At 38.3% G+C, this 26488-nt stretch overlaps 1 protein-coding gene across 3 annotated transcripts in view; it reads left to right on the forward strand.

Annotated features, from left to right (window-relative positions):
- The first annotated feature begins 2888 nt into the window (after window positions 1–2888).
- The window catches only part of Gabra4 (gamma-aminobutyric acid type A receptor subunit alpha4), a 76282-nt gene continuing 52682 nt past the window's right edge, over window positions 2889–26488 (forward strand). Inside the window, exons 1-7 of one of the 3 annotated variants that reach the window (XM_087908971.1) lie at window positions 2893–3120; window positions 3549–3667; window positions 16927–16994; window positions 17989–18209; window positions 18377–18459; window positions 21002–21145; window positions 25592–25744. In XM_087908971.1, coding sequence (XP_087765097.1) covers window positions 3035–3120; window positions 3549–3667; window positions 16927–16994; window positions 17989–18209; window positions 18377–18459; window positions 21002–21145; window positions 25592–25744 — 874 coding nt within the window. In that variant the 5' untranslated portion in view covers window positions 2893–3034. Of the gene's footprint in view, window positions 3121–3548; window positions 3668–16926; window positions 16995–17988; window positions 18210–18376; window positions 18460–21001; window positions 21146–25591; window positions 25745–26488 lie in introns of all 3 variants that reach the window. The other 2 variants (XM_087908972.1, XM_087908973.1) reach the window with 2 other exon arrangements.

Raw genomic sequence — 26488 nt, forward strand, 5'->3', positions numbered from 1 at the left:
GCTTCAACACAGCGAGTTTCATATTGTTTTGTTGCACACCAATACTTGCTCAAAACAGTATCTTATCAGAGGCAGCAACAATAATAAAATCAGAAAATACTGAACATTTGAGGACATACTATTGCATTTGGAAAGGGCTAGCATTTTCCATATTTCCTTCAGACTTTGTTTCACTGAAACAAGGCAATGATCATCACATTTACTATATTCATTCTTCTTTCTTTTCCTAGATATTTACTACCTAAAATTTTGGTTTTTTTCTTTCCATGAAAATTTGCTCAAGTGACTAGATTTGTGCCTATGACATTGCCATTTTCAGTTTTTTTTTTTTAAGTTTCTCTCTGCTTCCTACTTGAGGTTCAGTATGTGAGCTGTCAACTTCCAGCTCTACTTGCCAAGTCTCTTGTTTGCCATCACGGACTCTAAGCCCTTGGAATCATGGTGCAAATATACTCAATCTTTTGTAAGTTGCTGTGGTTTTAGAAAAGCAATCAGTACAACTTTTAAACTTGCTGCAAACCCATTTAATTACTCAAGATCTAATACAGTAATTGCTCTCTGTTATTAGTCAATTTACTAGGTAGCAGACAATTAGATGATTCTGCTACTGAGTTCCCTGGGCCTTTGAAATGCATTCTTTCTATTCCCCAGAAAACATCGGTTTTCAAATAAATAAAAAAATTTATATAGGAAATAGAGCATTTCCTATCAAATTAATGTGGAATTTTAGAGGTCATTAAGCACAAAAGCAATGTATCAGTGCCAAACCCAATTATAGATACATATACAATATATTTAATCATTTAAAAATTCCTAAAAATGTTGATTTTGTAAATTTCATGTACAGATGTTATTCAGATAGGATGCAAACATTGCCCAAATTTTATATTTTTCAAATATTTAGACGAAAAAAAATAAGTTTTTGTAAATATATGACACAAATAGTTGCTTAGGCAATAGTATCTTCTGAGAGGAAATTCTTATGGGTGGGTGAAGAGTCTGTTCATGTCCATGGATTAGGGGAAGATAATACACTGTATGCTGATACATAAGACTGTATGTTGATACAGCCATTTATAAATCACTAGGAACTTAACTACCACGTGATATAGCAATCACACAGCTGGTCAATAGTTACTATAGTAATAACACAGTATTCTGTGAGCATCGTATTTGTTATCTCCATTGTGTATATATGTATAATGCTTTCAGGGCATGCTTGCAGTATACAGGGAGTTTTTGATTATTTTTCTAAAAAAAAAAGAGGTTAAATTTCACCAGAATTGGTAAGACAGATATCTGACTAAGGAAGTCACTGATTTATTCGTCCAATCATATTTACTGATAAGCCGTGCATCCTGTGCTGTGGCAAGAGCTAAACACAGAAAAATGACAGAGAAACGACAAACACCCAGCAAGAGACTCAAGAAGATTAGAGTCCACAGGAGATGAAATGAAGGGAGTCTAATAAATTCCACAAGGCAGCAACTCAGAATGCAGACTCCCATGGGAGTTCATAGCTCTTCACTCTACACTAGCTGCCTTCCTTTGGAAGGTAAAAAATTATTAGGAGATTGAATTAATTAAGCAAAAAATAAAACAACACACCCAAAAGTCTTTTCTAATTTCTCCATATGCTAGCGGCCCATTAGTCATAAAAATGTGAATAAGTCATTAGTACTATAAACAGAACACAACAGTGTCTGGTTTCAGAAACCCAATATTATGGAAATTACTTATGCTATTGACACCCATCATATGGAACAGTTGTGTGCATAGTATTAATGCAAAAGACACCCCCTCAACGAATAATGTTTTTACATAGGCTTGTTTGAAGTATTTATCTTTATTGCACAAAACGTTAAAAGTATTCTGCTTAGGGTTTTCTCTCAAGTATGGAGGAAACAACTTTTCTCTCTCTGTCTGTCTGTCTGTCTGTCTGTCTGTCTGTCTGATTGCCTACCTGCCTCTGTCTCCCTCCCTCCCTCCCTCCCTCCCTCCCTTTCTCCCTCCTTCCACCCTATTTCCCTCCATCTTTCCACCTCCCTCCTTTCCTCTCTTTCTCTCCCTTTTTTCCTGCCTACCCAACCACCTTTGCCTCCTTAAAGCTATCAACTTCTGGAATCCAATCCAATCCATTCTGAAAGAGAAGGTTTCAAGAGGTCTCAGGTCTCTATCCTCATGGCTCCTGGGTGGAGTGGCAAGGGATGGCACCAGTGTGTGTAGAGTGCGGTGGGGCAAGGTAAGAAAATTTGTCATCTTTAAAGCAATATCTTGACAGATGCCTGGGCTGTGTTCTCCAGTAACTTCCCAACAGTTCGGCAGAAGTCCACCCAGGTTACTAGGAAGACCCCCTCCTTCCCATAGTCACCAGGCAGCCCAGCGTCCTGGCCTCTGAAGGCGAGGTCAAAAAGCTGTTATACCCCACATCTTCCTTGCTACCTCCCACCGCCACGCCCCGCAAACCCTGTCATCCCGCCCTTTCTCCACCCACATCCTCTTCAGAGGGCACAGAGAAGTCCTCATACAACCCGAGAGAAAGGCGCTTCTTTGTTTCATGCCAAAACCCTGGTGAACCGAGTGTGATCAGAGAGAGAAGTCCGCTCCGTCCTGTGGCAGGGGACTCACTTGGGGTTGTGTGACCGGGAGCAGGGACGAACGACCGTGGGTCGTGTCCCCTGAGTTACAGGTTGGATCAAACTTGCCTAGCTTCGCGTGGCAGGAGCTCCCAAGTTCACTGGAGAGCAGCGCGTGCAGGAGCGACAAGGTGCGGAGTTGAGCCCAGGCTCCGCTCGAACTGGGCGCGAGCGGCGAGGGAGGGGGCGGGCGCGCAGGTCCCGCCTCCCCTGGCCGCGTGCACACACGCGCCCACCGCGGCTGGGCTGGCGGAGCGCGGGCGAGTGTGAGCGCGGGCGAGTGTGAGCGCGAGTGTGCGCACGCCGCGGGAGCCACTCTGCCCTCTCCTCGCACCCTGCACAGGGCATCTCGAGAGCCTGGAAACGTGAACAGGCTTAAAGTATGGCATGTTGCGAAGATGGTTTCTGTCCAGAAGGTACCCGCGATCGCGCTGTGCTCCGGGGTCAGCCTTGCGCTTCTGCACTTCCTGTGCCTGGCGACTTGGTGAGTTCCGGGGGGTGGTGGGGTGGGAGGGTGTCATAGGGTAAGGGTGCATGGGAAAGGTGGACAAGTGTCCAGATCCACAGCACCCCCTTGGACCACTCATCCTTCCCCGAGTGAACCAGATCTTCCTGTCTTCAGTATCATATGGGCTAAAGCCAAGCTTTCCCTTGACTGAGAGCAGTGGGCAGTTGGGTGCAGGAAGCGCGGGTGCTGGGGTACATGCTGCCCGAGGATACTTGCAGTCTGGGAGTGCGTGCTGCCCAGGGATACGCTTTTCCTGACCATTTTGGTTCTTCATATCCCAACCCCCAACCCTTCTTTAGCTTAAGGCCAGCGACTCTTTCCCTAGAAGGCAACCCCTTTTCCACCTGTTCTCAGATTCATTCTTAAAATAGTCTTTTCCACCCCCGTTATTTTTGCACTTGCAGTTTAAACGAATCCCCAGGACAGAACTCAAAGGACGAGAAAATGTGCCCGGAAAATTTTACCCGTATCCTGGACAGTTTGCTGGATGGTTATGACAACAGGCTGCGTCCTGGATTTGGGGGTACGGATTGTTTCAAAACACGCAAGTGTGCTCTGTGTGTCCGTCTCTGGTCTGCTTGTCTATTTGTGGAAATATCATTAGGTGCGCCTCACGTGCAAAAATAAAAACCAGTCATTCTCTCGAGCGCCTCCCCCCTTTCTCTCTTCCTCTTCTCAGTGAGACCTATGACAAGAAGACCGCCTCCACCCGTACTTTCCCATCTCCCCGCCCCCTCAGGAGCTTGGCCTCCCCCACACTAATTACCTCCTGAGACCTGACTGCAGGGTGGGGGAGACTGGGAAGTCAAAAATGAACTCAGAGCCGCTGCACTGTGGCTGCCCGGCTTCTCTGAGCCATAGTATGGGGTTTGCTTCCATGAATCTGTCCACTTTGCACAGGTACATTGTTGCACTGGAGGTAGCTGGCTTCAGGTCTTCTCTCCTCCCACGTGTTCCTCCCTCTGCCAAAGGTTCACCCTGTGTTCCACCTAGGACAGGAATCTGGGACACGAAGCTGAAGCCGGCTGCTCTGCTGGGGAACCCAGTCCTTTCCTACTATCTTCTCACTTTCTTTGGGGTGCTGGTCGCTCACATTTTTCCTCTAATGCTTCAGAAGTGTATAGCTTTATTTCCTCCTCCAATCAGTATCTGTAAAGCGCTCAACAGAGACACATTCACAGCACGTTTTTCTCTTACCCTATTCCCTTTGTATATAAAATAGTTGACTACATGCAAAGTTTGGGTCTAGGCATTGAGTGCTCTGAAATCAGATAGAATTCACCTCAGACATTCCAGCAATGCAGTTCACCAGGGAAAAGTGACTTGCTAAGATATTGCTTGGTTTGGCTCAGTCGTCTGAATGCCAAGTCCCTGTCCTTTCTACTGTAAATGAGTTAAAGAAGGCCTCAGACCTAGAGTCGTCAAAATTCTTGTAATGATAGGAATGATAACCCTAACGACCATTGTTATTGCTTATTTAATTAATTTCAACTAGATCAGCATTTGGTGTACATTATTGTCAACTCTCACAGCAACTCCAAGAAAATGCTGTGGCTTTCCCCATTTGACAGATTTGAAAAGTTAGGCTGATTCAAGTCGAGTTTATGGATTTGTGCAGAGGTGGCATTTTGTATTTACAGGAGAACGCCAGTAGATTGGGTTGATGTTCCACACTGAGTGGTGGGATGAGGAAAAGGTGAACTTAAAGCTTGCCGGGGGGCGGTGCTCTATGCCTTCGATCGAGGCTGCAGAGGAGGGAGAGTGGGAGAGGAGATAAAATAGGATCCTGGAGTGGAGAACACATGGGTTCTGAGGAAGAAGGACTGTAGACCGAGTGAGAAGCGATGGTGGGACAAAGTAGACTTGGGGAGAATCGGGAGGTGGCTCTCTGGAAGGCAAGACAAACGAGGGCACTACAGACAAGGGAGAATTTGATGGGGGCACATAGCACATTAGTGATGGACTGCCATCTGGTCTCCGGCCCAACCCATTTTTTTTTTTTTCTGGATTTGATGGCAAACGTTTTGTGAAGGAGTGAGCAGATTCCTTGGGTGTCTGTATATTGTCAGTGTTAAAGGTGGATGGGACGGAAGGAAGTGTCTCCTGCTTGGTTCCTTAATTGTCTCTCCCAGTATAGGGTGCCCACATCCCATTTGCCTTCATGAAAATTTGAAAAGAGACTTCATTAGAGAAAGGAATCATTTGTCAACGTGCGGGCTCTCATAAGTGACGAGGAAATCATCAGCTGAGGTCAAAAATAGTTTTGTTGAGAATTCTCTAGATGATGTGATACAATTTGAAACTACATTATGGCAATAAAAGAGGCTTTATCTTCCCAGAAGGGTTTTAAACTTCACATTTCATGTATAAAAGTATGAAAAATATAACTCATGTAGTTTAAATATTCATAAATGAAAGTACAATTTATAGTTGGATCTATATGACTTTATTAGTAAGTGTTGAAAGTAAAAATATGTTCGCTTGGCTGTAAGACAACTGAAAAAAAAGAAGACAGGGATCTTCCGTACAGGAGCATTTTTACCATGTCCTCTTTCCTCTAGTACTGTGGGGACCACAACGTGAGTGCTGGATTCGGGTCTCAAGGCCGTTACCATTCATCCTTTTTGACCTTGCTGTGTGATCTGCATCTCTGCTCACCTGGTCATCTTTTTAAACCGTTGTAGGGCAGGGTTGCAGTTATCTTACATTGAGCGCTAGCAGGTGATTAATTGCTTATGAAATTACCACAAAGCACAAAATTAGGGATTTTTTTTCACTCTGCTCGTATTTGTGGTCAGATGACTGACTTTTCAGAAGCGGGACAGTCTCTGTAAACATGTCATATTCCAAACGTGACAGAAGGGTGCTAATTATCACCTGCAGTAAGTGAATTATCTGTTTATATGAAATTTTAATTGTGAGCTACTTAAAATAAAAGGAAACATTATTGTCATCATATAACTTTATAGGCCACAACCTTCGTCTCTTCTATGACATGACATTTTATACTTTGTGGAAAGTTTGGCATTTTAAAAATAAGATGAAAACCATTCAGACTTTGGCCAAGGTATACTGTAAATATGGATTGACTTCCTGCCTCCTTTAATCCCATTTCAGCTCTTTGTGGGACATTTACTTTTTATCTGTTTATACAACTTAGCTCTGTTCCATTTAAAATAAAGCTAAAAGCAAAGATGTGAATTGAAATCGGATGGTTTGTGACTACTCAGTAGGCCAGGCAGAGGTTGAAATAGATTTGGAAACCAAATTATGTATTTTTAACTCAGCAGCACAGCTTGCTGTGGGGAGATAAAGGGAACTGAAATGGTTCTCTCTCTTCATCCCCCCCAGGAACTCCTCTCTCTTGTCTCCACATTCCCCTGTTGGGGAAGAAAGGTGAGAAGAGCAGGGCAGTTGAGAGAAACTGGAATGGACTTCTGAAGGGCAGAAGTCTTTCAGCTTCTGATGAGTCAGTTCCTATCATGCTGACGTCGTTGTTCATGCTTAGAAGTGGCACCAAGCTGACTTTGTCACAAAGGAAGAAGAAAGTTATCCCTTCTGTCCCTTGTCCACTTTGAACACAGTATGGCTTTATAAGACTAAATAGCTGCCCACAGGAGGACAGTTTAGGGATCCTGTCTCTCCCTATTTTTCACTTATCTAAGGTACACATCATAGTCCTGGGGGGCACATAATCTCAAATAATCAATATAGATGGTTGTTTTAGATCCTCTTCCATAACCTTTCTGATATGGAAACAGAAGACTGTCATCAATTTTATGAGGCTCCTCACTAGTGCAGTAGGACTTCATATTACTGGAGTTTTTTGTGGTTTTAAAAATATTTTCATATATAATACTTAAGAAGATTATTACAGAAGCAGAGATGTTCAGGGCAGGCATTTTTCCCTCTGCTAGAAAAGAGGCAGTGAGAAGTTCGAATTAACTGTCCAACATAATGGAAACTAGTAATTGACAAAGTCCCAACTCATACCACATCTTTAAGTTTTTAGTCAGACAGCTGATGGGTTTGTCTATTTCTCAGGGTCCCTTGAAGAATACTGTGAGTTAAGAGTCAAGTTGTCCTGAATATGCCTTGTTACTTAGCTCAGGATAAATAAGCAATATCCTTAACCAATAGAGAAAAACATAAGAACTTTGTGTCACAACTTTTAATAATATTTAAAATGGAGAAGAAAACATGGAAGCTCATGTTCATTCAGGTGAGCCTGATAAGTTTCCCTGACAGTGATGCTTTTAGATGGTCTGTATCTTAATCTGAAATTTCCTTTGTCATATGCTAGCTCTATTAGTTGAATACCAAACTGTAATTAATAATTTTAGATCAAATGAACATTTCAAATAGAGGAACAGAAAGATAAAACATCATTCCAGAGTCTTTCATTGATTCATTTGTTATACCAGTGTGCAAATACAGTATTATGTAAAAGAAGTACTACATAGTTCTTAAGACAGGTTTTAAAACCAAAATTGGTCCTTATTGTCTTACCTTGAAGCAAAAAATATATTTAAAAGGAGGAAAGATAAAATAAATAAATGATAATGCTGCAGGATAATTAAGCAGCACCAAGATAGAAAATAAGATGGGAGAGGAATCTAGTCTGCATAGAAATAAGGGCCAAGAAAGTCAAGTTGGCAGCAAAATCTGCCAGGAGGGACAGGGTAAGAAAACAGTTATTGTTGAGCAAGCAAACCACCAACAAAACCAAGCCAACTTAACAAGGAGAACAAACAGAACAAATAAAAACTGAAAAAGTAGACAATAGATTGATATGATTTTGAGAATAAAAAGTTTCTGGTACACTTCTTGTTTGAAAGTAGGGCCAGGGATATTAGAGTATTGGGTTGGGAAAGTAAGCAAAAGCCAGCTTATAAAGGGTCTTTCTATAAAGCGGCCTGAATGAGTCTCTTAATAAACTTGGATGTCATTGAAGTTCTTTAGGTAAGGCATTGACTTAACACAATTTAGGCTGTGATAGAACTTGTCTGGTTGATATGTAAAGAAAGGTTTAGAAACAGAGGAAACACGAGACATAGTTGAAGCTTTTGTGTTTCAGAGTTTGGTTGTTGTTGTAATTGCTATTCGTTATGTAGATGGATGCAGGGGATGGTGCAGATGCAGGAAGGATGGACAGAAATGAGCAGAGAAGATATTTTGGGGATTTTAATTCAACAAAAGTGATGGAATATTTAATATGAATGATCAAGGAAAGCAAAAATAGCTCCATGATTTCTATTCTAAGAAACTGAACAAGTGTAGTGTTTAAAGCTATGGGGGACTGTCCAAGTTTTGCTCCCCGGCTCACTTGCTAGTAGAAGAGGCAGGAAATCAAGTCATAAGACAAGGGAACTATTCAGTGTGCTGTGAGTCTGGTGTCAGCAAACATAAATCATGGGAGACGGTTTTAACCACACAGTTGGAAGGGTTTGTTGATAAAATGATACCTTAGCATTGAACATAGATGGATAAAACCAGGAAGCTTGTTTGGGGAGGGGGTCTTCTAGTGAGCAGGAAATCTGGATGCAATTCTGTGGAGGCTGGAAGTCGGGACTGGTACAGTGTAGAAGAAAGTGCTGAGGAAGAAGGGGCAATAACAAAGAAGAGGTTGTATAAAGTTTTGTAAGCATGCTTGTAGATTTTGCTTTTATTCGGAGTCAGACCAGACAAGACTAGAGAGGATTATATCAGGGGCATATCCTGGATTGGCAAACTTTTAAAGGCTCACTAGGAATGTTGTGTTAAGAACGGAAAGAAGCAGAGATGGTTGGAGTTTTTCACACTCAATAAGGCAAGACATGATTAACACTTTGTACAAGCAGGTGACAGAGTAATCTCTCAACTTCTAAGTAATCTCTCAGTTGTCTTCTGTCTCTATTTTGCTAAGATGAAGGATGACAGTTGTAATGCAAAGTTTGTGAGAAAATACAAGAAATGAGGCCGAGTAAAGTTTATCTATCTATCTATCTATCTATCTATCTATCTATCTATCTATCTATCTATCATCTATCTATCTATCTATCTATCTATCTATCTATCTATCATCTATCTATCTATCTATCTATCTATCTATCTATTTATCTATATGTAACACAGTTGTTAGGATGATAATAGAAGCCCCGTAGAGACATGGAAGAATGATATGCATGTGTATATGATAAATTCATGTTTCTAGATATCAAGTAGAGAGAAGTTTGCATTTTAGAGGTAGTGGGTATGTCAACGCACATGGTATTTGAAGTCTTAAGACCAAAGAGATTACAAGAGATTAAAGATGGCAAAGAAGAGGCATAAATACTGATCTCTGATGCCTCCAATGTTATCAGGCATGGAAAAAGGAAGAGTAATTTTTCCCTGGAAAGTCTGAGCAAGAGCATTCTGTGATATGATAACAGAAGAATAAGAGGACTTGCATACTTTGGGAAAAATGATAATTTCCAACAAACAGATCAATATAGACATGGGCTTAAATTGACCACTATATTCAGTGGTATGCATGACTTAGATAATGTTGACAAAAACAGTTTTGTAGCATGAGAGGGAGAGAGAGAGAGAGAGAGAGAGAGAGAGAGAGAGAGAGAGAGAGAGAGAGAGAGAGAGGACTTTACCTAGAGGCATTTGTACGAATGGATAGAGAAACGGAGCTGGTAGAATCAAATGACCATTTTTTTTTAAATCATCCTTTTTATAGTTATTGTTGGCAAAAGACATACTCACTGGTTGTCACTTTGAGAATGCAGGATAAATATTGAACATAAGATATTACTGTGCTTCATGAAACAGAACTTTGTTTTAGAAATGGGAGAGAAAACATAGTTTTGAATGTTAGTGAAAACAATGGAATTGCTAGGGGGACACTCCTGGTGCAGACAAAAATTTCAGGGACTCAGAATGCAGCAGAGGATGGAGGGGACAGGAAGGAAGATTTGGAGCAGTGTGTACTGATTTTTTTTCCAGAAATTTATATATGGAAAGGATATTTTTAAGTAATGTAGAAATACTTATTTGGAATATATGGATATAAATATTTTTAAGATTAGAAATATCATAAATTGTTTGTCTGCTATTGGTAATGACTTAGTGCAATATAGATACATATTGGGAAGGAGAGAAGGGGTTCATGGAAGAAAGATCACATTATACAAGTTTATAAGAAACAAATATGCTAGTGCTGTCAGATATTTAAAGTTTCTGTGGAATAAGAACACACAGATGCACTTGGTATATCATGCTATAAACCATGTCAAATATAGGTAATAGGATATTAGTGAATTATTGTGGTTTCAGATAAAGTTTCAGAGGGCTTCAGATTTTATATGAAGACATTTGTCATTACATATTGTTACTTCATATTTTAGGCCTTTTTGAATATATTTTAAGGCTCCTTGTGTACACATGATGAAGTTTGTTTAATAATACATTCCCATTATGACTGACACATAACCTTCTTTTCATTTATCCATTTGTTTATTTACTACAATATAATAACCATAGCAGTTAACCAGTGTGCAGCCCCAAAAGCAGGCACTGCTGTCCATTTCTTCAGTCCTACTTTCCTATTTATTTTCTCCCCTCCTCATTATTCCATTATTTCATTCCACAGCTTTTCTCGAATGGGTGTTTTAGGTTATCCTTATTTTTAAGGTATATCTAAAGCATTTAATTGTCTTTAACTTGCTGTCTAACTTGCTTTAACTTTTGCTACGCATTGAACTTAAGGGTGCATCATTAAGTTCAATGCAATGCTAAGATTCATCCTTTCTGTTGCATCATGCTGTTGATCCTCCCTTTGCTTGTTATGTGGTGTTCGCATTGCATAAGAACCGTTTCACTTGTCTGCTCTGTTGGCAGTAGGTTTTTTGCTTGTTTCCCAGATTGTATTGCTGTGAATATTCTGGCCCAAATTTTCTGCTGTAAATGTGCAAGAGTTTCTTTTGCATATATATCAAGGAGTGGATTTCTCTGGATCTTAGTGTAAGTAGGAGTTCAGCTTGAAGAGATAATGCCAAACTGTTTTTCCGTGGTGAGTTTACAAAATTAAACTCCCTTTTACAATAAAAATAAATTCTGGATCCAGATATACTTTAGCAGCAGGAAAGTGTGTGTGTGTGTGTGAATAGAAGTGTTTTAAATGGTATTTTATTGAGGAAATTTTAATATTCATTATTTCCATCAAGTTCTAATATCACTGAAAATCTTTTAAAACCTTTATTGACTGCAGGGATTTTTATTTTATAAATTTCTTGTTTTCATGTTTTATTCTTACTATGTTGAGCTCTTTGCTCCTGTTACTGAAGAGTTTTGTTGTATATAAAGTCAGAGGACGTTGCTAAAAGAATCATAAAATGTAGAAGGCACTAGTTTTTAATGTCTTCTAAGGCAAGGAAGCTTCTAGAACTCTGAGCTATTTCCTGCTTTGTTGATGAAATCAGTGGGTATCTGTTTTTGTGTAATATCCAGTAAATGTAATAGTTCTACGTCTTGCTAATAGCAAGCAAAATTAGAAATATCTTTACATGTTCCCTGAAAATTACATGTTGTTGCTATTGTGTTATGCCTAAATTCTTTTATTTTTGGTATTTTATTTATTTAGAACAATCTCTTCTTCTTTTGCATATCAATCTCAGTTCTCTCATCCTTCCCTACTCTTGTCCTCCCACCTTCCACCCACTCTGTCCCCCACCAGCTTTTCAGACAGGGTAAGGCTTCCCATACGGAACCAACTAAGTTCTTAAAGTCTCTTTTGTTTTGGACAGCACTGGCACTTTGTAAGATGAAGGTATGTGTATAATGTGAAGGGCTGAAAATCAGGAATGTTTCCTAAGGAGAATAGCTGGGGAGACAATACAGAGAACTAAGATGAACTAGTCCTCAAATCAGTCAAACAGGATTTTATTTTATGATATGACAGTAAATTGTATATCATTATTGGAGACAGTATTGGGGATTGATGTTCTTTAGGTCTCTGACTGTTGAATAAACAGTGGAGGATTATCTGATACTTTCTTAATTGCTTCCAGCAAGTTAATTTGATAGGACCATTTATCTCCCTGAAGTTAATATTAACAGCCCTGTGTGACTGACTCTTGATGAAGATTACTTTCTTTGCCTAACAAACTCTCAGGGTCAAAAGTGTTTCCCCCACAAAAAGATTTTAAAAAATAATTACTAAACTTTCCCCACTACCAAAGAAGTAGGATTTTTGTGGGGAAAAAAAGTGTCTTTGATGTTCCCCAAATATATCTATAGTTATGGGGAAGAAATATTTCCATGCTCATATTGTCTAGTTTCTATGCAATTATGTACTTTGCAAGGTTGATTTGAACATCCTAAACAGTACCATTAGAGGAAGTTTCTCTAATTATTCTTAATTGCTTAGTTACCATTATTCATTGACAACTGATTTATCAGAGACCTATTGCGTTTTTCATGGCAGTTTGCCTGTATAAAAGAATACAAATAAAAATCAGACAGTTTCTGCTTTAATTGGGAAATATTTTTAGCTTAACTCATGTAGCACATAAGTCTCACGTTTGAAATTTGTGAGAAGCATTGAAAAAAATCATGATTAATGATATTAGAAACACAATGAAACAACTATTAACACCTCATATTTACAAAGCACTGTGCTAGTTTGGGACTTTGAAAGAGACTAAAATTTCATCTCAACGGCTAATGCTAAAAGCACAGATTCAAGGAGACTGAAAGAAGACAAAGGGCCACAAGAATATAATTTAGAACCTATTGTTGAACAAAAAGAATGTAGGGATAGCTGGATGCACAACTGAGATTGCGTAATAAACTTCCATGTTTGGCTAAATGACAACTGGTTAAATATTTTATGGAATAATATAGTGCAGTGGAACTAGAATGCATCTTGGCAGCCCCAAGGAAGAGTTAGAATTCTACCTTAGCCTCTCTGAACCCAGTTTCCAGATATATAAAATTCTCATGATAGTGATAATAGCACCTTCTAAGGGTGTGGTAAAGATGAAATGTCGTACGGAATGAACGTGGCATCTTCTCTGGCATAAAACTAAAGCTTAACTATATAATAATTATTTTTATTTCTCGTTATAGGCATTACATGCCACTTGATTTATCCACTTCTATTCCCAGTCCCTACTCCGGTCCCATCAGCTTAAGTAGGTTAATGACCTCTTACAAGACACTGTCTGCTTTTTGCCTCCTGTAACTTATTTACATACAAGAGTCTTTGTGATTTTTTTAAATGTATATTTCAATCATATCCTTCCTTGTTTCAAGCCTTTGGTGGTCTGTCAGTATTCATGGGGTACAAGTCAAACTCCTTAGGGCAGCCTACATTCATGTCAGAGCTAAACTTGATATCAAAGAAAAAAACCCAGGGGCGGAGTAGAAGGAAAATGTTCTCTTATGGGCTCATCTTTGCAGGGCTACTTTGACAAAGTATGCAGACTAGTAGCTTAAACAACAGAACTTACTTTTTTTTTCAAGTCTGGAGGTATCAAGACATCAGTAAGCTTGGTTTGTTGGCATGGAAAAGGTGTCTCCTCTTTGTCTTTATATAGTTCTCTCTCAGTGCATGTCTGTGTTCTAATCTCCTTTTTTCATAAAGCCATCAATCACTCATATTGGATTAAGTACCATTAAAAAAATCTCATTTTAATGCAATTACATTTTTAGAGCATTACCTCTAAAAATAGTCATTAGAAGTTACCAAGAATTAGAATTTCAACATGTGAATGTGGGAACTATAACTTAGTCCACAGAAATCTTCTTTTTCACCTCTGGGTCATTCCCTGTCACTCTGAAAGTTCTGTTGCTTGTAGCTTAAACAGTATTCACTGCAGCGTGTGATATAAATGCCTTACTTAAAAGATGCCACTTTTTTTTTTTTTTTTTAAAAAAAAAGGGCTCAGAGTAGGTGAATGCTCTGTCCATGGTACCCTGGTTTTGTTTCTCTTTGTGACTTTAGTTTCGTATCAGTACCCTTTGCTTTGTTCTAACTGGTCGCTTTTCTTTTCCTTGAAAATAGCAAGACCTATACGCACTGTCATCCTTCGTCAATTTCTGTTGTTTGTTCCGACTCTTCCAGGTCATGTTTATGCTCCAGACTAGTTTGAAAGTGAATGCTTTGGAAAAGTGATTCTGAACACAGAATTAGAAGCAATTCTAATTGCTTTCGCAGCCTCTTCTTTTCCTACCTGCCTGTATCCATCCTGAAGTAATAGCTGTCATTCATCATATTTCATCTGTTCTGTTCTTTTCTGCTTATTCCCTGATTTTCCCAGTAGCATGGTATCTTCTTGAGGCAGGGAACTCCTCTATAACCTGTCCATGTAGCTGGTGCTTATGCAAATATTTATTGAATGGATGCCCTAAAAAAATCCCTCTGCTAGTCAGGTACATTTAGAATCTCATTCAGTCTTAAAGTGCAGTATAATCTTATAAGCAAATGCCAGATAATGTCACACACAAAGACTAATTCTGAACATAAAACAGTATTTTGGAACTATTGGAAAAATAGTAGAATAAAATAGATAAGAATTTAGATATATCTTTTATTATTATGGGATGATTACATCCATAGAATTAACATAGGCTCAGATGGTTTACAATGCATTAATAAAGAAAAATATTGTTCCCGTTTTTCTCCTGCATTCTCCTGATACACTCACTCTCTTGGTACACTTATAGTATCAGTATTTCATAGGAAACTATTGTAAATACAGTATAGAAACAACTTGAGTGGATGTTTGTAAACAGCAGTAAACTGGACTGTCTCCTTTTGGAACTGTTTTAGAATTGCAAATCATCAGGTCCAACCTTGTCCTACTAAGGCAGCAGATCTGAAGGTGTATCCAACAACCTCCACTTATCCAGTCTGTTCAGGATAGTCTCCAGTATCATTTGAGTAACCCTACCTTAAATCTATCTTCAAAATAACTGTTGCTTTACCAAGAGTTGGGTAACTCATGTTTACGGACACTGTCAATGTCAGTTGTATGTGAACTTGACTTTTGGAGCCCTCACTTGTAACTACAGCATTTCTGCTTTCTGATACCTTTGTAATTGTTGCTAAGGAAATGACAGTGGTTTTGAGCCAATTTGAATAAAATTGCTATCTCCTTGGGTTCAAAAAGTTAGGAGTTACTTGCTTCCTGGATTACTTATTTCTGGACTAATTTTGCGGTAATGAGCTTATTATTACCATTTGGATGTTGATTCTAGTTTCTCATTCAACCCAAAACTTAATTAACTTCTACTGCTTGAAAGAGGTGCATTTTATGTGGTGTAAAAATAAAAGCATGTTCTATAATTTGCCTCTTATTATAATTCCAAAACCTAAGTTTCTTAGGATATATATTCCATAAATAATGTCTCATTCTTCCTCATTCTCTCTGTCTTCATTTGGCCTCGTCGTCAGCCTGTAGAGGGAGAAATATTTAGATTCATTTTCTGGAGACTGAATTCAGACTTAGAGCCTTAAGTGACACCAATTGCGCTTTCTCGATTTTGGCATAAAACCAATTTCCCAACCTGTATCCAAGTGATATTCTATTTTAATAGCAAACGCTATAGTATCCAGTTATAGAGTAAGTAGCCTCTGGCCATGCAGCTTTATAAACCATTATTTAAGGAAACAGTGTTCAGGAGGATAACAATTTTTATATTTTCATATGTGGTAAAATGCTGAGTTATTTATAATAACTACTGTTACAACTGAACACATTATGAACTTATTGTCTTTGGAAATTGATTTGCAGCTAATATATTTAATACTTAATAAAATCTTTGCGTTTGATGGTATATTACTGGACGAAAGCTGTACAACTAGGAAGGGTTATGAGTTAAATCTGAACTACAAAAATTCCCAGGCTTAAAGCTTATCACTAAACCTGGAGAGTGGGGGTATTTTTTTGTCCGCTTTTATGTCAACAGTATCAGCATCATGCCCTTACCATGTTTCTCTCTGGGCTAAACATGCACATACTTGCTCATGATAAAGATTTATTTAGCTAGTGGAGAATCTCAGTAGCAACTGAGGGAAACTAATATGGAATGAGCTTTTGGATGAGGAAGCTCTGTGCTCAGCATTCCGTTTGATTGCTATAAAAATTCTGTGAGACAGGTGTGGGTGCTGCAATCAGGCGGTTAAGTAACTTGATGAAGATCACACAGCCAACAGGTGGTGTAGCCTGAATGGCTATAACTGACCGAAGACCTTGTCTTGGATCCCAATCACCACGGATACTGTTCCTATTGTTAAAGGTGACAGAAATCATTTTGGAAGTTATTTATAAGTATCTGCAACTCCCCAAAGACTCACTCTTTACAGCTTTGGTCCTCTTCACTCCTGCACCCTGCTGTTTCTTCCTCTGAACAGCTCACTTCTTGCTAGAGGCCAATCAGATGATGAACTCTTAAAAAAAAATCACTAAGGCTAAAAGCTCATGTGTGTCTGCACTGCCTCTTATCCCAGTGCCCAGGAATGATGTGTCATTGTAGAAACAGGTTCTTGGTAAGTAGTTGGGGTGTCTATTTGCCTTTAGAGCAAGCACCATTTTTCTTTCTCTATTGTTACTTTTGGTTTGATTTGGATGCACTCTAAACTGAACTTTACACTCTTTTTTTTTGAGAGATTCTTTATCTCACTGAAAATTCAAGATGCATGTAAAAACATGACATTTCGTGTCAGTTTTCATTTATTAATTATCTAGTCCTCCAAGGCTGTAATGTTGGTAATTATTTTTTCACACATATTTACTTCATACTTACTAGGTCCTGTTACAGAGGTGAAAACTGACATATATGTCACCAGCTTTGGACCCGTTTCTGATGTTGAAATGGTAGGTATCTGAGAAACTTTGGAGGTTTGAAAAAAATAAGTCAGAAAAGAGTCAACTAATGTTTATTATATTGTGAATCACACAAAGCCAATGCTTAATTAAACTTAAAATTCTCTAGAAAGCAAGATATTTCATATGCATCCCAGAGTTATCATTTTTAGTATGTATTGACTTGGAACCTTTCTCAACAGAGAGGTCTTCCCTTGTACTACTTCCACACCAATCCCTTCTATGGAAGCTACCAAGGGGAAGAAAATGGGAGATCATCAGTAGTTTAGATATGGATTAATTGTGTGTACAACATTACATTTCTATTAGCCTTTTTGTTTCCCCACTGGCTCCGTTATTTGCCTCCCAGCCTTGATTTCTGTCCTTTCCTCTCATGCTTAAGGAGGTCAAGAGGGCCAGCATTTGTCAGGAAATCCACATCCCTTCAGCTATGTTCTCGTATATTAAATATACTTAATAAACAGAATGGCAAGCGAGTCTACTTTATATTTTTCTTGACCTGAGGCTCCTAATGGTTTGAAGCTCTGGGTTCTTTAAGCGTTTTTAATACACTTTTGAAAACAAAATTAATCTTTTTTTTCAAAAAGTTGACTTCATCTTAAAGAAATGCCTGTAATTTTATGATCAAATATGTAGTGATGCCTGCTACATATTAACTGATTTTTGCCCTCTTATATAAAGTAATGTACACCCCAAATTACCTGGTGTTGGCAGATTTTATTTAATTACTGTAATTAGTCCTCAGTGGCTAATGTGTATGGTGATTTACTTGTTATAAATGCAGAAACTGACGGGATCAAGACGGATATTGCATGCATATTTACTCTGAATCTTTTTGTTCTGTGATTTAAGATCATCTCTGCTTCTATTCATTCCCACTGATGTAGTCTCTAATGACTGGGAGAGGTTAGAATTTATTACTTTTTGCATTATATATGTACGTAGTCACCTGTGACTTGACTTTGTCACAAACCAACTTCTCTAGGAATATACAATGGATGTGTTCTTCAGACAGACGTGGATTGACAAAAGACTAAAATATGATGGTCCCATTGAAATTTTGAGGTTGAACAATATGATGGTCACCAAAGTTTGGACCCCTGATACTTTCTTCAGGAATGGAAAAAAATCTGTCTCACATAACATGACAGCTCCAAATAAGCTTTTTAGAATTATGAGAAATGGCACTATTTTATACACAATGAGGTAACCGATTTTTCTTTCTTGTTTTAACATTTCTTATCCACAACACCCCTCTCCCCAACACCCTCCTCCCTCCCCTCCTTCTTGCTTTCTATCTCTCAATTTTAGGAATCTTTAATATTAATTCTAAAGAAGGGTTGACTTGACTTACTTGCATTTTTCCATGATAGACTCACCATAAGTGCGGAGTGCCCCATGAGACTGGTGGATTTCCCTATGGATGGTCATGCCTGCCCTTTGAAATTTGGGAGTTGTAAGTGACATTAAAAGTATTGCTCAAATTTCTGGTTGTCTTCCTCAAGATCATAATCATGTATTTGTGCAATTTTAATTACCCAGCATTTAAATCCCTATTCATGAGAAGAATTGTGCAAGGTTTAGGAAATTATTTATTTTTTAAAATATAAAGTGATACTTTATAAACAAAGTCCAACTTTTTACAGATGGCTCTTGAGGACTGAGTCATAACTAATAAGCCTGTGGATGCTTGTGAAACTTAGGGATTTGGAAGCAGTTTGTATGTGTCCAAGGTGTAGCACAGAAAGGGCATTGTGAGGGGGTATGATTTAATAGCAGCAAATAAAATTCCTTAAAGGTGGCTTGGGGAAAAGTAAAAAAAAAAAGTTTTCTATTTTCCTGAAATAACCTGAGTTAAAATACCATAGGTAGCACTGTTAGTGACAGTAGCTGAACTGACACAAATGTGTAGCTGAGCTGTGAGAAAATTTAGTGGCTGATACACTGTTGACTACATTAAGGATTGTGATTCCATCTGAAAGCTAGGGAAGTTGTTGAAAGATTTAACCAAGAGACATGGCTGGACTCTTTTGACACCCTTTTTGGGAAATGGCCTGGAGAGAGGCTAGAATGGAAGCATGGGGGAGCTGGTGTCTGCTGTTTTCTTGCGATCAAAGATGGCAGTCAGTTAGACTAGCGTGGCACAAGAGGAGCAAAAGTGAAAGAGACGTGTGTGGAAAATTTAGTAGCGATGAAGGCAAGAGGAACACATGAGTGGGTAGTAAAGAGTATGAAGGCTCCTTTCCTCAAGCTTCTTTCTCTGAGATGGCAACAAAATGGGACTGCTCTTGTAAGGTCTGCTTCCAACACTCGATTCAATCAGACTCTCCCAAAAATAGATGTTGGCTTTTACTATTGCTTCAGACTCTTCGTTTCACTGATTGTGAAACCGGTGCCCGCTGTTCTCATTGCTCATTGCTTGACTTAATGAGAATCGGCAGTCACCATTCTTTTTATAACCCTAGTAATCACAATACTCAGTGGGCTAACTTGAGACTAGAGAAAGTCATTTGCTCCCTGACCAATGATTTAATAAGACAAGATAAAAGCAAAAAAAAAATACACAGATATTACTGGGCCAGAAATAAAATTACATTTTTACTGTAATAATTTGAATTTTATAAAAGATAGTTCTCATCTGAGAAAGTCTTCTCCTCACAAGACCTCTCTGGGTCTCATTTGAAGCACTCTTCAGTGACTAAAGCAAAGTTGATGCTATCTCAGGCTTTATATATGATTAAGGAAGCATATTTTGGAAAGTATTTTGGTTTACCTATACCATACCAGTAAGTCAGGTTTTTTGTTGTTGTTGTTTTGTTTTGGTTTTGCTGAGTAAATTAATTCTTAATAATTTTTGAAAGAGAAAACCACTATTTAATTATGCTTACAGTAAGAGAAATATGAAAGACAATGCAAGAAAAAGATTATACTATTAATTTAAGTTATCCAAGAGATGATTCCCGACGTAAAAAAGTCATATATAAGAATAAAGTATGCATGAGTTTAAGTATGTAACGCTGTGAATACACTTCCAGGGATAAATGCTGACATCAAGCTCTGTAATGTTGGATGATAATTCAAGCCTCACAGTGTATTTTCCAAGGTCATCAGTAAGGAAAACCTCCCTGAGTGTGGAGTCCTTTAGTAGGATTAAACAAGTTCACCAGGACCTCCTGCATTTCAGCCTTTTTAGGGATGTTTGTAGGGGAGGATGACACATAATTCATTCCGGTTCTTTTGAACTTATTTGTGCGTGAGCCAAGCTATCTGTTCTGGGTAGAGTGGTAAGCAAGCAGCTGGTCTCCATTTGCACTGAGCAAGGAATAACAGAAAATGTACTCAAATTGCCACTGGGGAGGAGTCTTTGAAGTTAGAAGGGAAAGTGTCCTAATTGCAAGCTTCTGAAGGTACTGGGACTGGCTGTGCAATTCCCTGCAGAGCTTTGCAGCCAGCATAGTCAGAACCCTGCAGAATGGTTTCCAAATGTCATGGACCTTGGCCAGAGGCAAAGTCTAGAGCAGGTGACCCCTGGAGAGCTCCCTCACAAGGAGAATTGGTTTTGGTTTTGTTTGTGTTACTGGGGGTGGCATCTGGGACATTTCTAGATGGCAGAGCTGTATGGAATTGTTCAAGTAAGGACAGATAAGAAGTGAAGAATTAGGAATCTAACTACTGTGTAGGAGGTTTGGACTGTCTGCTTTTCAACCTACCTGCCTTATTGGAATGGCAATATGACCACCTGCACTGACACAAATGTAGTTTTATGGTTGTTTCAGTTTTATTCTCTACCCCATTCCATCTTTTGACATTAAAAACAATGAAACCTATAATTTGCTTAACCTCTCTATTTTCCTAACTCATGAACATGTTTGAAAATGACAAAGTAAGTGTTTCCCCCCCCCCTTTTTTTTGTTGAGCATTTGCCACGTTAAGTGTTGATTTTTAAGATGCATGAAGGAGGACTCCTGACTGTAAGCTCACTCTCTGCTCTTGTTCAGATGCGTATCCCAAGAGTGAGATGATCTATACCTGGACCAAAGGCCCTGAGAAATCAGTGGAAGTGCCAAAGGAGTCTTCTAGCTTAGTTCAATATGACCTAATTGGGCAGACTGTATCAAGTGAAACTATCAAATCTATTACAGGTGAGATTGCATGCACATATTCTCTCTCTCTCTCTCTCTCTCTCTCTCTCTCTCTCTCTCTCTCTCTCTCTCTCTCTCTCTCTCTCCCTCCCTCCCCATCTCCAACTCTATCTCTGTGTTGTTTTTGTTCATACATGTGTGTGTTTGCATGTGTTTATGTAGGCACGTGTGGGGATATGGGTGTGTATATGTGACCAGTCCAAGGGGGTCAGTCCTCAGGGTCCATCTACCTTATCTTTTGATCTTTCACTGTCCTGGAGCTTGCTGAGAAAGCTAAACACTCAGTTCTGTGAGACCCAGGATCCTCCAATCCCTGCTTCCCCCGTTCTGAGATTACAAGTCTGGGCTACCTCACCATGCTTTTTTTAATGTGTCCTCAATTTGTAACTTTATGCTTTTATGGCAAGAATTTTGTCAACTAAGATATTTTCCCTGCTCCCTCCTAGTGAACTTTTTAATGGTGAAAGTCAGTGTGCTACTTGGAATCAGCAATGGGGTTTTGTTTGGTTTCTTTCACTGACATCTCACACAGTGTTTTCAGGGGATTTTTCTTCCCCAGAAGTCGAGCTGATATATTTATACTCTTAATTCAGTTTAAAATAAATTTTGAGTTTGTGAGACAGAAGAAATGAATAGATTTTTCTTACATAGACTCAAAAGCCAATAATTAAATATGTTAAAACCATTTTAACAAAATATGAGTGTGGCTCTGATTTTGTGGTGTTTTTCAATTTTTTAAAATATTACCCAATTGTATCGTGCCATTTCTGCCCTTTCTTCCAAAGTAAAACCAAAATCAAAAGCATGCTTGCAAAGTACATTTAGAGTACACATTAAAATTATCATATAAGTGGATAGGTGGCTATACTGGAGATTCTTGGATTTTGAAATAGGAATAGAAATAATCTTAAATTTTAGCTTCCATCATATCTAATAAGAAAATTGGCTACTTATAGCTTATTCCAAAATATATTTCTTCCATACACATTTTTACCAGGAATAATTTATTAATGCTAGTTATCTTAATTCACTTAAGCTGTATATTAAGATATCTTAACCAAAATGTGATGTGGGAATCCCCTCTATGTGCTATGATTACAATTAATGAATAAAGAAACTCTTTTGGACATATAGCAGGGCAGAACTTAGCTAGACAGTGGAAACTAAGTTGAATGCTGGGAGAAAGAAGGGTGAAGTCGGGGAGAAGCCTTGCAGGTGCCACCCAGAGTCAGATGTGCTGAAACTTTAGCTGGTAAGCCACGGCCACGTGGCAATACACAGATTGATAGAAATGGGGTAAATTAATATAAGAGTTAGCCAATAAGAAGCTAGAGCTAATAGGCCAAGCAGGGTAGAGTGTTTGATATAAATGCTAATGCTGACCTTGAGTACTCCACCCTCAAATGCAAATCCCCTATCAAAGACCAGTTCCTAGTATTATCACGTTGAAGGTTAGGTTTCAATATGTGATTCACCATTCCTCTGTTTGATACAGGATCTCACATAGCCCAGGATGCCTTGAAGCTTGCTGTTTAGCCCAAGATAGCCTTAAAATGGAGCTTCTTCAGCCCCAGCCTCTGTAGTCTGGAATTCAATGTGTACCATTGAGCCAGGCACAGTGTGACACTTTAAACCCAGTATTTAGACAATAGTGGTAGTTAAGATGTAGTAGGTAGTTACCATCTTACAGGGTCATTCCCAATTCCTTCTTTGCATTGAATTCTCATAAATAATCTGTGGAGATTGTACTGTTGCCATTTATATTTTTCTAATGAGGAGCATGTAAATATAATGTGCTTAAGTAATTTGAATGGTATTAAATGTCAAGTTCCCAAATTCATAGAAGCTCTGTGTTATGTAAGCTCTTTTAACAGGCCTTGGATGCCACTGTATTAGTAAAACAAATGCAACAAAAGCTGGGTAGTTATTGTTAGATCTTGTACAGTGGTGTGAAATGAGGAAGGGTGTCTTTTGTTGTTTTAAGATTTGTATTGATAAAGCACCGATCTGAAGGGGAAGGAGTCTAAAGAAGCAAGCTCATGGAAGCAGAGTAGGATGATGCTTTCTAGGGCTTTGGGAGGGGTGCCAGAGAAACAAATATTTCCAGGCACACAGCTCACCATTCCAGCCACATAAAACAACCAATCCTAGGGACCTACAGGCCACCTACTGTGTATTACTACCAATTGTAATAGAGGACGGATATTAGATGTTCCTATCACAAAAATACAGTAAGCAAGATGCTGAGAAGAAACTTCTGGAGATGATGAATCCTGGAAGACAGACTGTGGTCTGTCATTTTTACTGACGAATACGTACCTCCAAACTCATTAAGTAGCATATACTTTAAATATAGACAAGAATTTGAATATACATTATACCTTAAAACGCAGTTTAGGAATTTGAAGCAAGTGACAAGAAATGTTGAGAATTGAATTCTTAGCAGTTGAAATTAATTCATGAGGCTGCTCATTGTGAAATACCTTAGGTCACAGTCTCCTCACTTGAAACTGCTTTGTATGAAACACCCTGCTACAAAAGTGTTGGCATTGTTTCTCTCCCACAAACTCATGTGTACTTTTTTTAAGTTTTCAATTTTGAGATCATAATTGCAACATTTCTCCATGCCTTTCCTCCCTCCAAAACCTTCCCATATACCTGTCTGTATTCTCCTTCAAATTCAGGGCCTCTTTTTTTTTTCACTAATTGCTATTGCATGCATTTATGTATGCATAAACATGTTTATTCCTAAATATAACATTTTCAGCTCATATAATGTTTGTGTGTGTGTGTGTGTGTGTGTGTGTGTGTGTGTGTGTGTGTGTGTGTTATCTTCAAGGATTGACTATTTGGCACTGGACAATCGATTGGCGTGCTCTTCCTTGGGGAAGACTACCTTTACCCTGCTTAGCTTTCTTGAGTTGCCTGTAGTTCTTGTGTAGGGTTGAAGCCTTGTGGAGTTTTCTCCCTCCGCTTTGACACGGTACTGTCCTTGTTCAGTTCACATTTAAGCAGTCATAATGATGAGGCATTATGGGTGTAGCTTCGGTATTACACTAGCAGACACAAACCAGGAAACACACAATCTTGCAGCAAAGCTCCGGATCCTCTGGCTCTTACAATCTTTCTGCTGTCTCAGCCATGATGCTTGCAAATTCCAGTGTCTTGTGTATTTCCAGTACCTGTCACATGCATCATCATTTTTGGCATATCCTCCTTATGTTAAGTATGAAGCAATGCAATGGCCTCCTAACAGGGTACCTCTGTTTCTTATGACATTCTGAATTTGTTGATTTTCTTATCTGTGGGTTTGAAAATATGTCTGGGAGTAGAGATTTATAAATCTTTAGTTTAAACAGTGAACGTTCACTGGATCTTAAATAACAGTCTGTATGTATTTCTTCTAGTAAAACTGGTTGTCAGCTGCTTGTAAATTGTTTATTTACTTACTGAATTTTTAAAGTTGTATTTCTGTGATATCTTTGTATCTTTGCTTGTGTATGCTGCATGTAGAAATTTAATTAATACGGCTTCTCCCTACATGTGTGTACATGTACTGGTTTAAAATACGTTTGAGTAAAATATATTTGTATTTATGTAACTTTTATAGAAATTTATGTTTCATTTCTTTCCAAAATTAAGCTTTTCATTTTGTGTGTATATATGTTTGTGTGTTTACATTTTTCATTTGCTTTTCTATAAATACCAAGCCTAAGTTCTGCTTTTAAAAATGCTGAATATTGTGATTGGATAGATTGCTCAGTGGTTAATGTGCTCACTGTGGAAGCATAAAAACTCAAGTTCCGATCCCTAGGACTCATGTGAAAAGCTGGTTGTGATGGCTTGTGCCAGCAATCTTAGCACTGTGTAGGCAGAGACTGAAAGATCCTGTTTGTTGGTCAACCAGTTTTAAGAACTGTTTATCTTGAGGTTCACTGACAGACTGGGAGTCAAACAAACAAACAAACAAATAAGTCAATGCATAAATAAATAGGACAGCTACAAAATAAGTCACAAAATGTCCAGCATTGATCTCTGACTTCCACATGAAAGTGAGCATACAGTGTGTGCACACATGCACACACATGAATATGTACATTTTCATGTACCACACATACACACAAATACTGAAAATGAAAGCTAATTGCTTTAGCATATTAGACATTTAAAACAGAAAACACTGTCATCTTTTGAAGTCATAGCCCATTATTAAATTGCTTAATCTATAAGAAATATCATTTTTATGAATAATAATGATATTCAATATCATCTTCTCTTTTGCTCTCCTGCCCACAGTAGGGAACTATACACTTCTCATTGAAATATGCAGAGATAATTGACAATTGATTTGCTGGGAATGCTGATCGTTAGTCTAACATACGAGCATGAAGCGAATGAATAATTTCCTACAGGACCAATAATGTATTTTCTTCATTTTCCTGGCAGGTGAATACATTGTTATGACAGTTTACTTCCACCTCAGACGGAAGATGGGCTATTTTATGATTCAGACGTATATCCCATGTATTATGACAGTGATCCTTTCTCAAGTTTCTTTCTGGATAAATAAGGAGTCTGTTCCAGCTAGAACTGTGTTTGGTAATTTCAATTTATTTCTTGGATACTTTTGTTCACATTACATTTCTGGTGGTGACTCATGGTAAGAACCCTTTGATATTTCTTAGAAAATATTACAGACTCGTATACCAAACCACACTGAATAAGGAACTGTTGAAGTTTTCATTTCTAACTGGTCACTACAACACGCTGCTGCTCAGGGAGATAAGGGCAACCTGTCACTTCTGACGCCTTGTCAGATTTCCCTTTTTGAGACCCAGTCATGTGAAAACCAATTGGAAATGTGGATATAATTTCTCTGTCAGTGACATTCTTGGTCCGCTTGCCTAATGCTGTGTAATTGAATTAACATTAAGTCTAGGTGTTAAAATGTAACGCATAGACAGATTAAAATAAAACAAATAAAAGATATGGCTGACTGCACAGGAAAGCTTTAGAATAACCTGGTTTTTTAGAGGTAATGAACAAATGCAAATGGTTTAAAGGTATTGAATGGGAAGGTATTCTGAGCACAGTCTCTCAGCTCATTATTGTATAATGAGCATAACTTCTGGTTTTACTTTCTAAACTTGTATATTTTTCTTTTTGTTCTTAATATGTTTCCTCTGTAATATTCTAAATGATAAGCCTTTTAGAATGTATAGGTTTAACATTTTTACATTAAATAAATCTTTTATACATCAGGGATGCTTCTATATCATCATATTACTTATAGTTAAATTTATTTATTGTAATATAGTTCTTTATTCTATTATTCTTTTTCAA

This window comes from Myodes glareolus, chromosome 8 (assembly GCF_982192425.1).
Source record: "Myodes glareolus chromosome 8, mMyoGla1.1, whole genome shotgun sequence".
Taxonomy (NCBI): Eukaryota; Metazoa; Chordata; class Mammalia; order Rodentia; family Cricetidae; genus Myodes; species Myodes glareolus.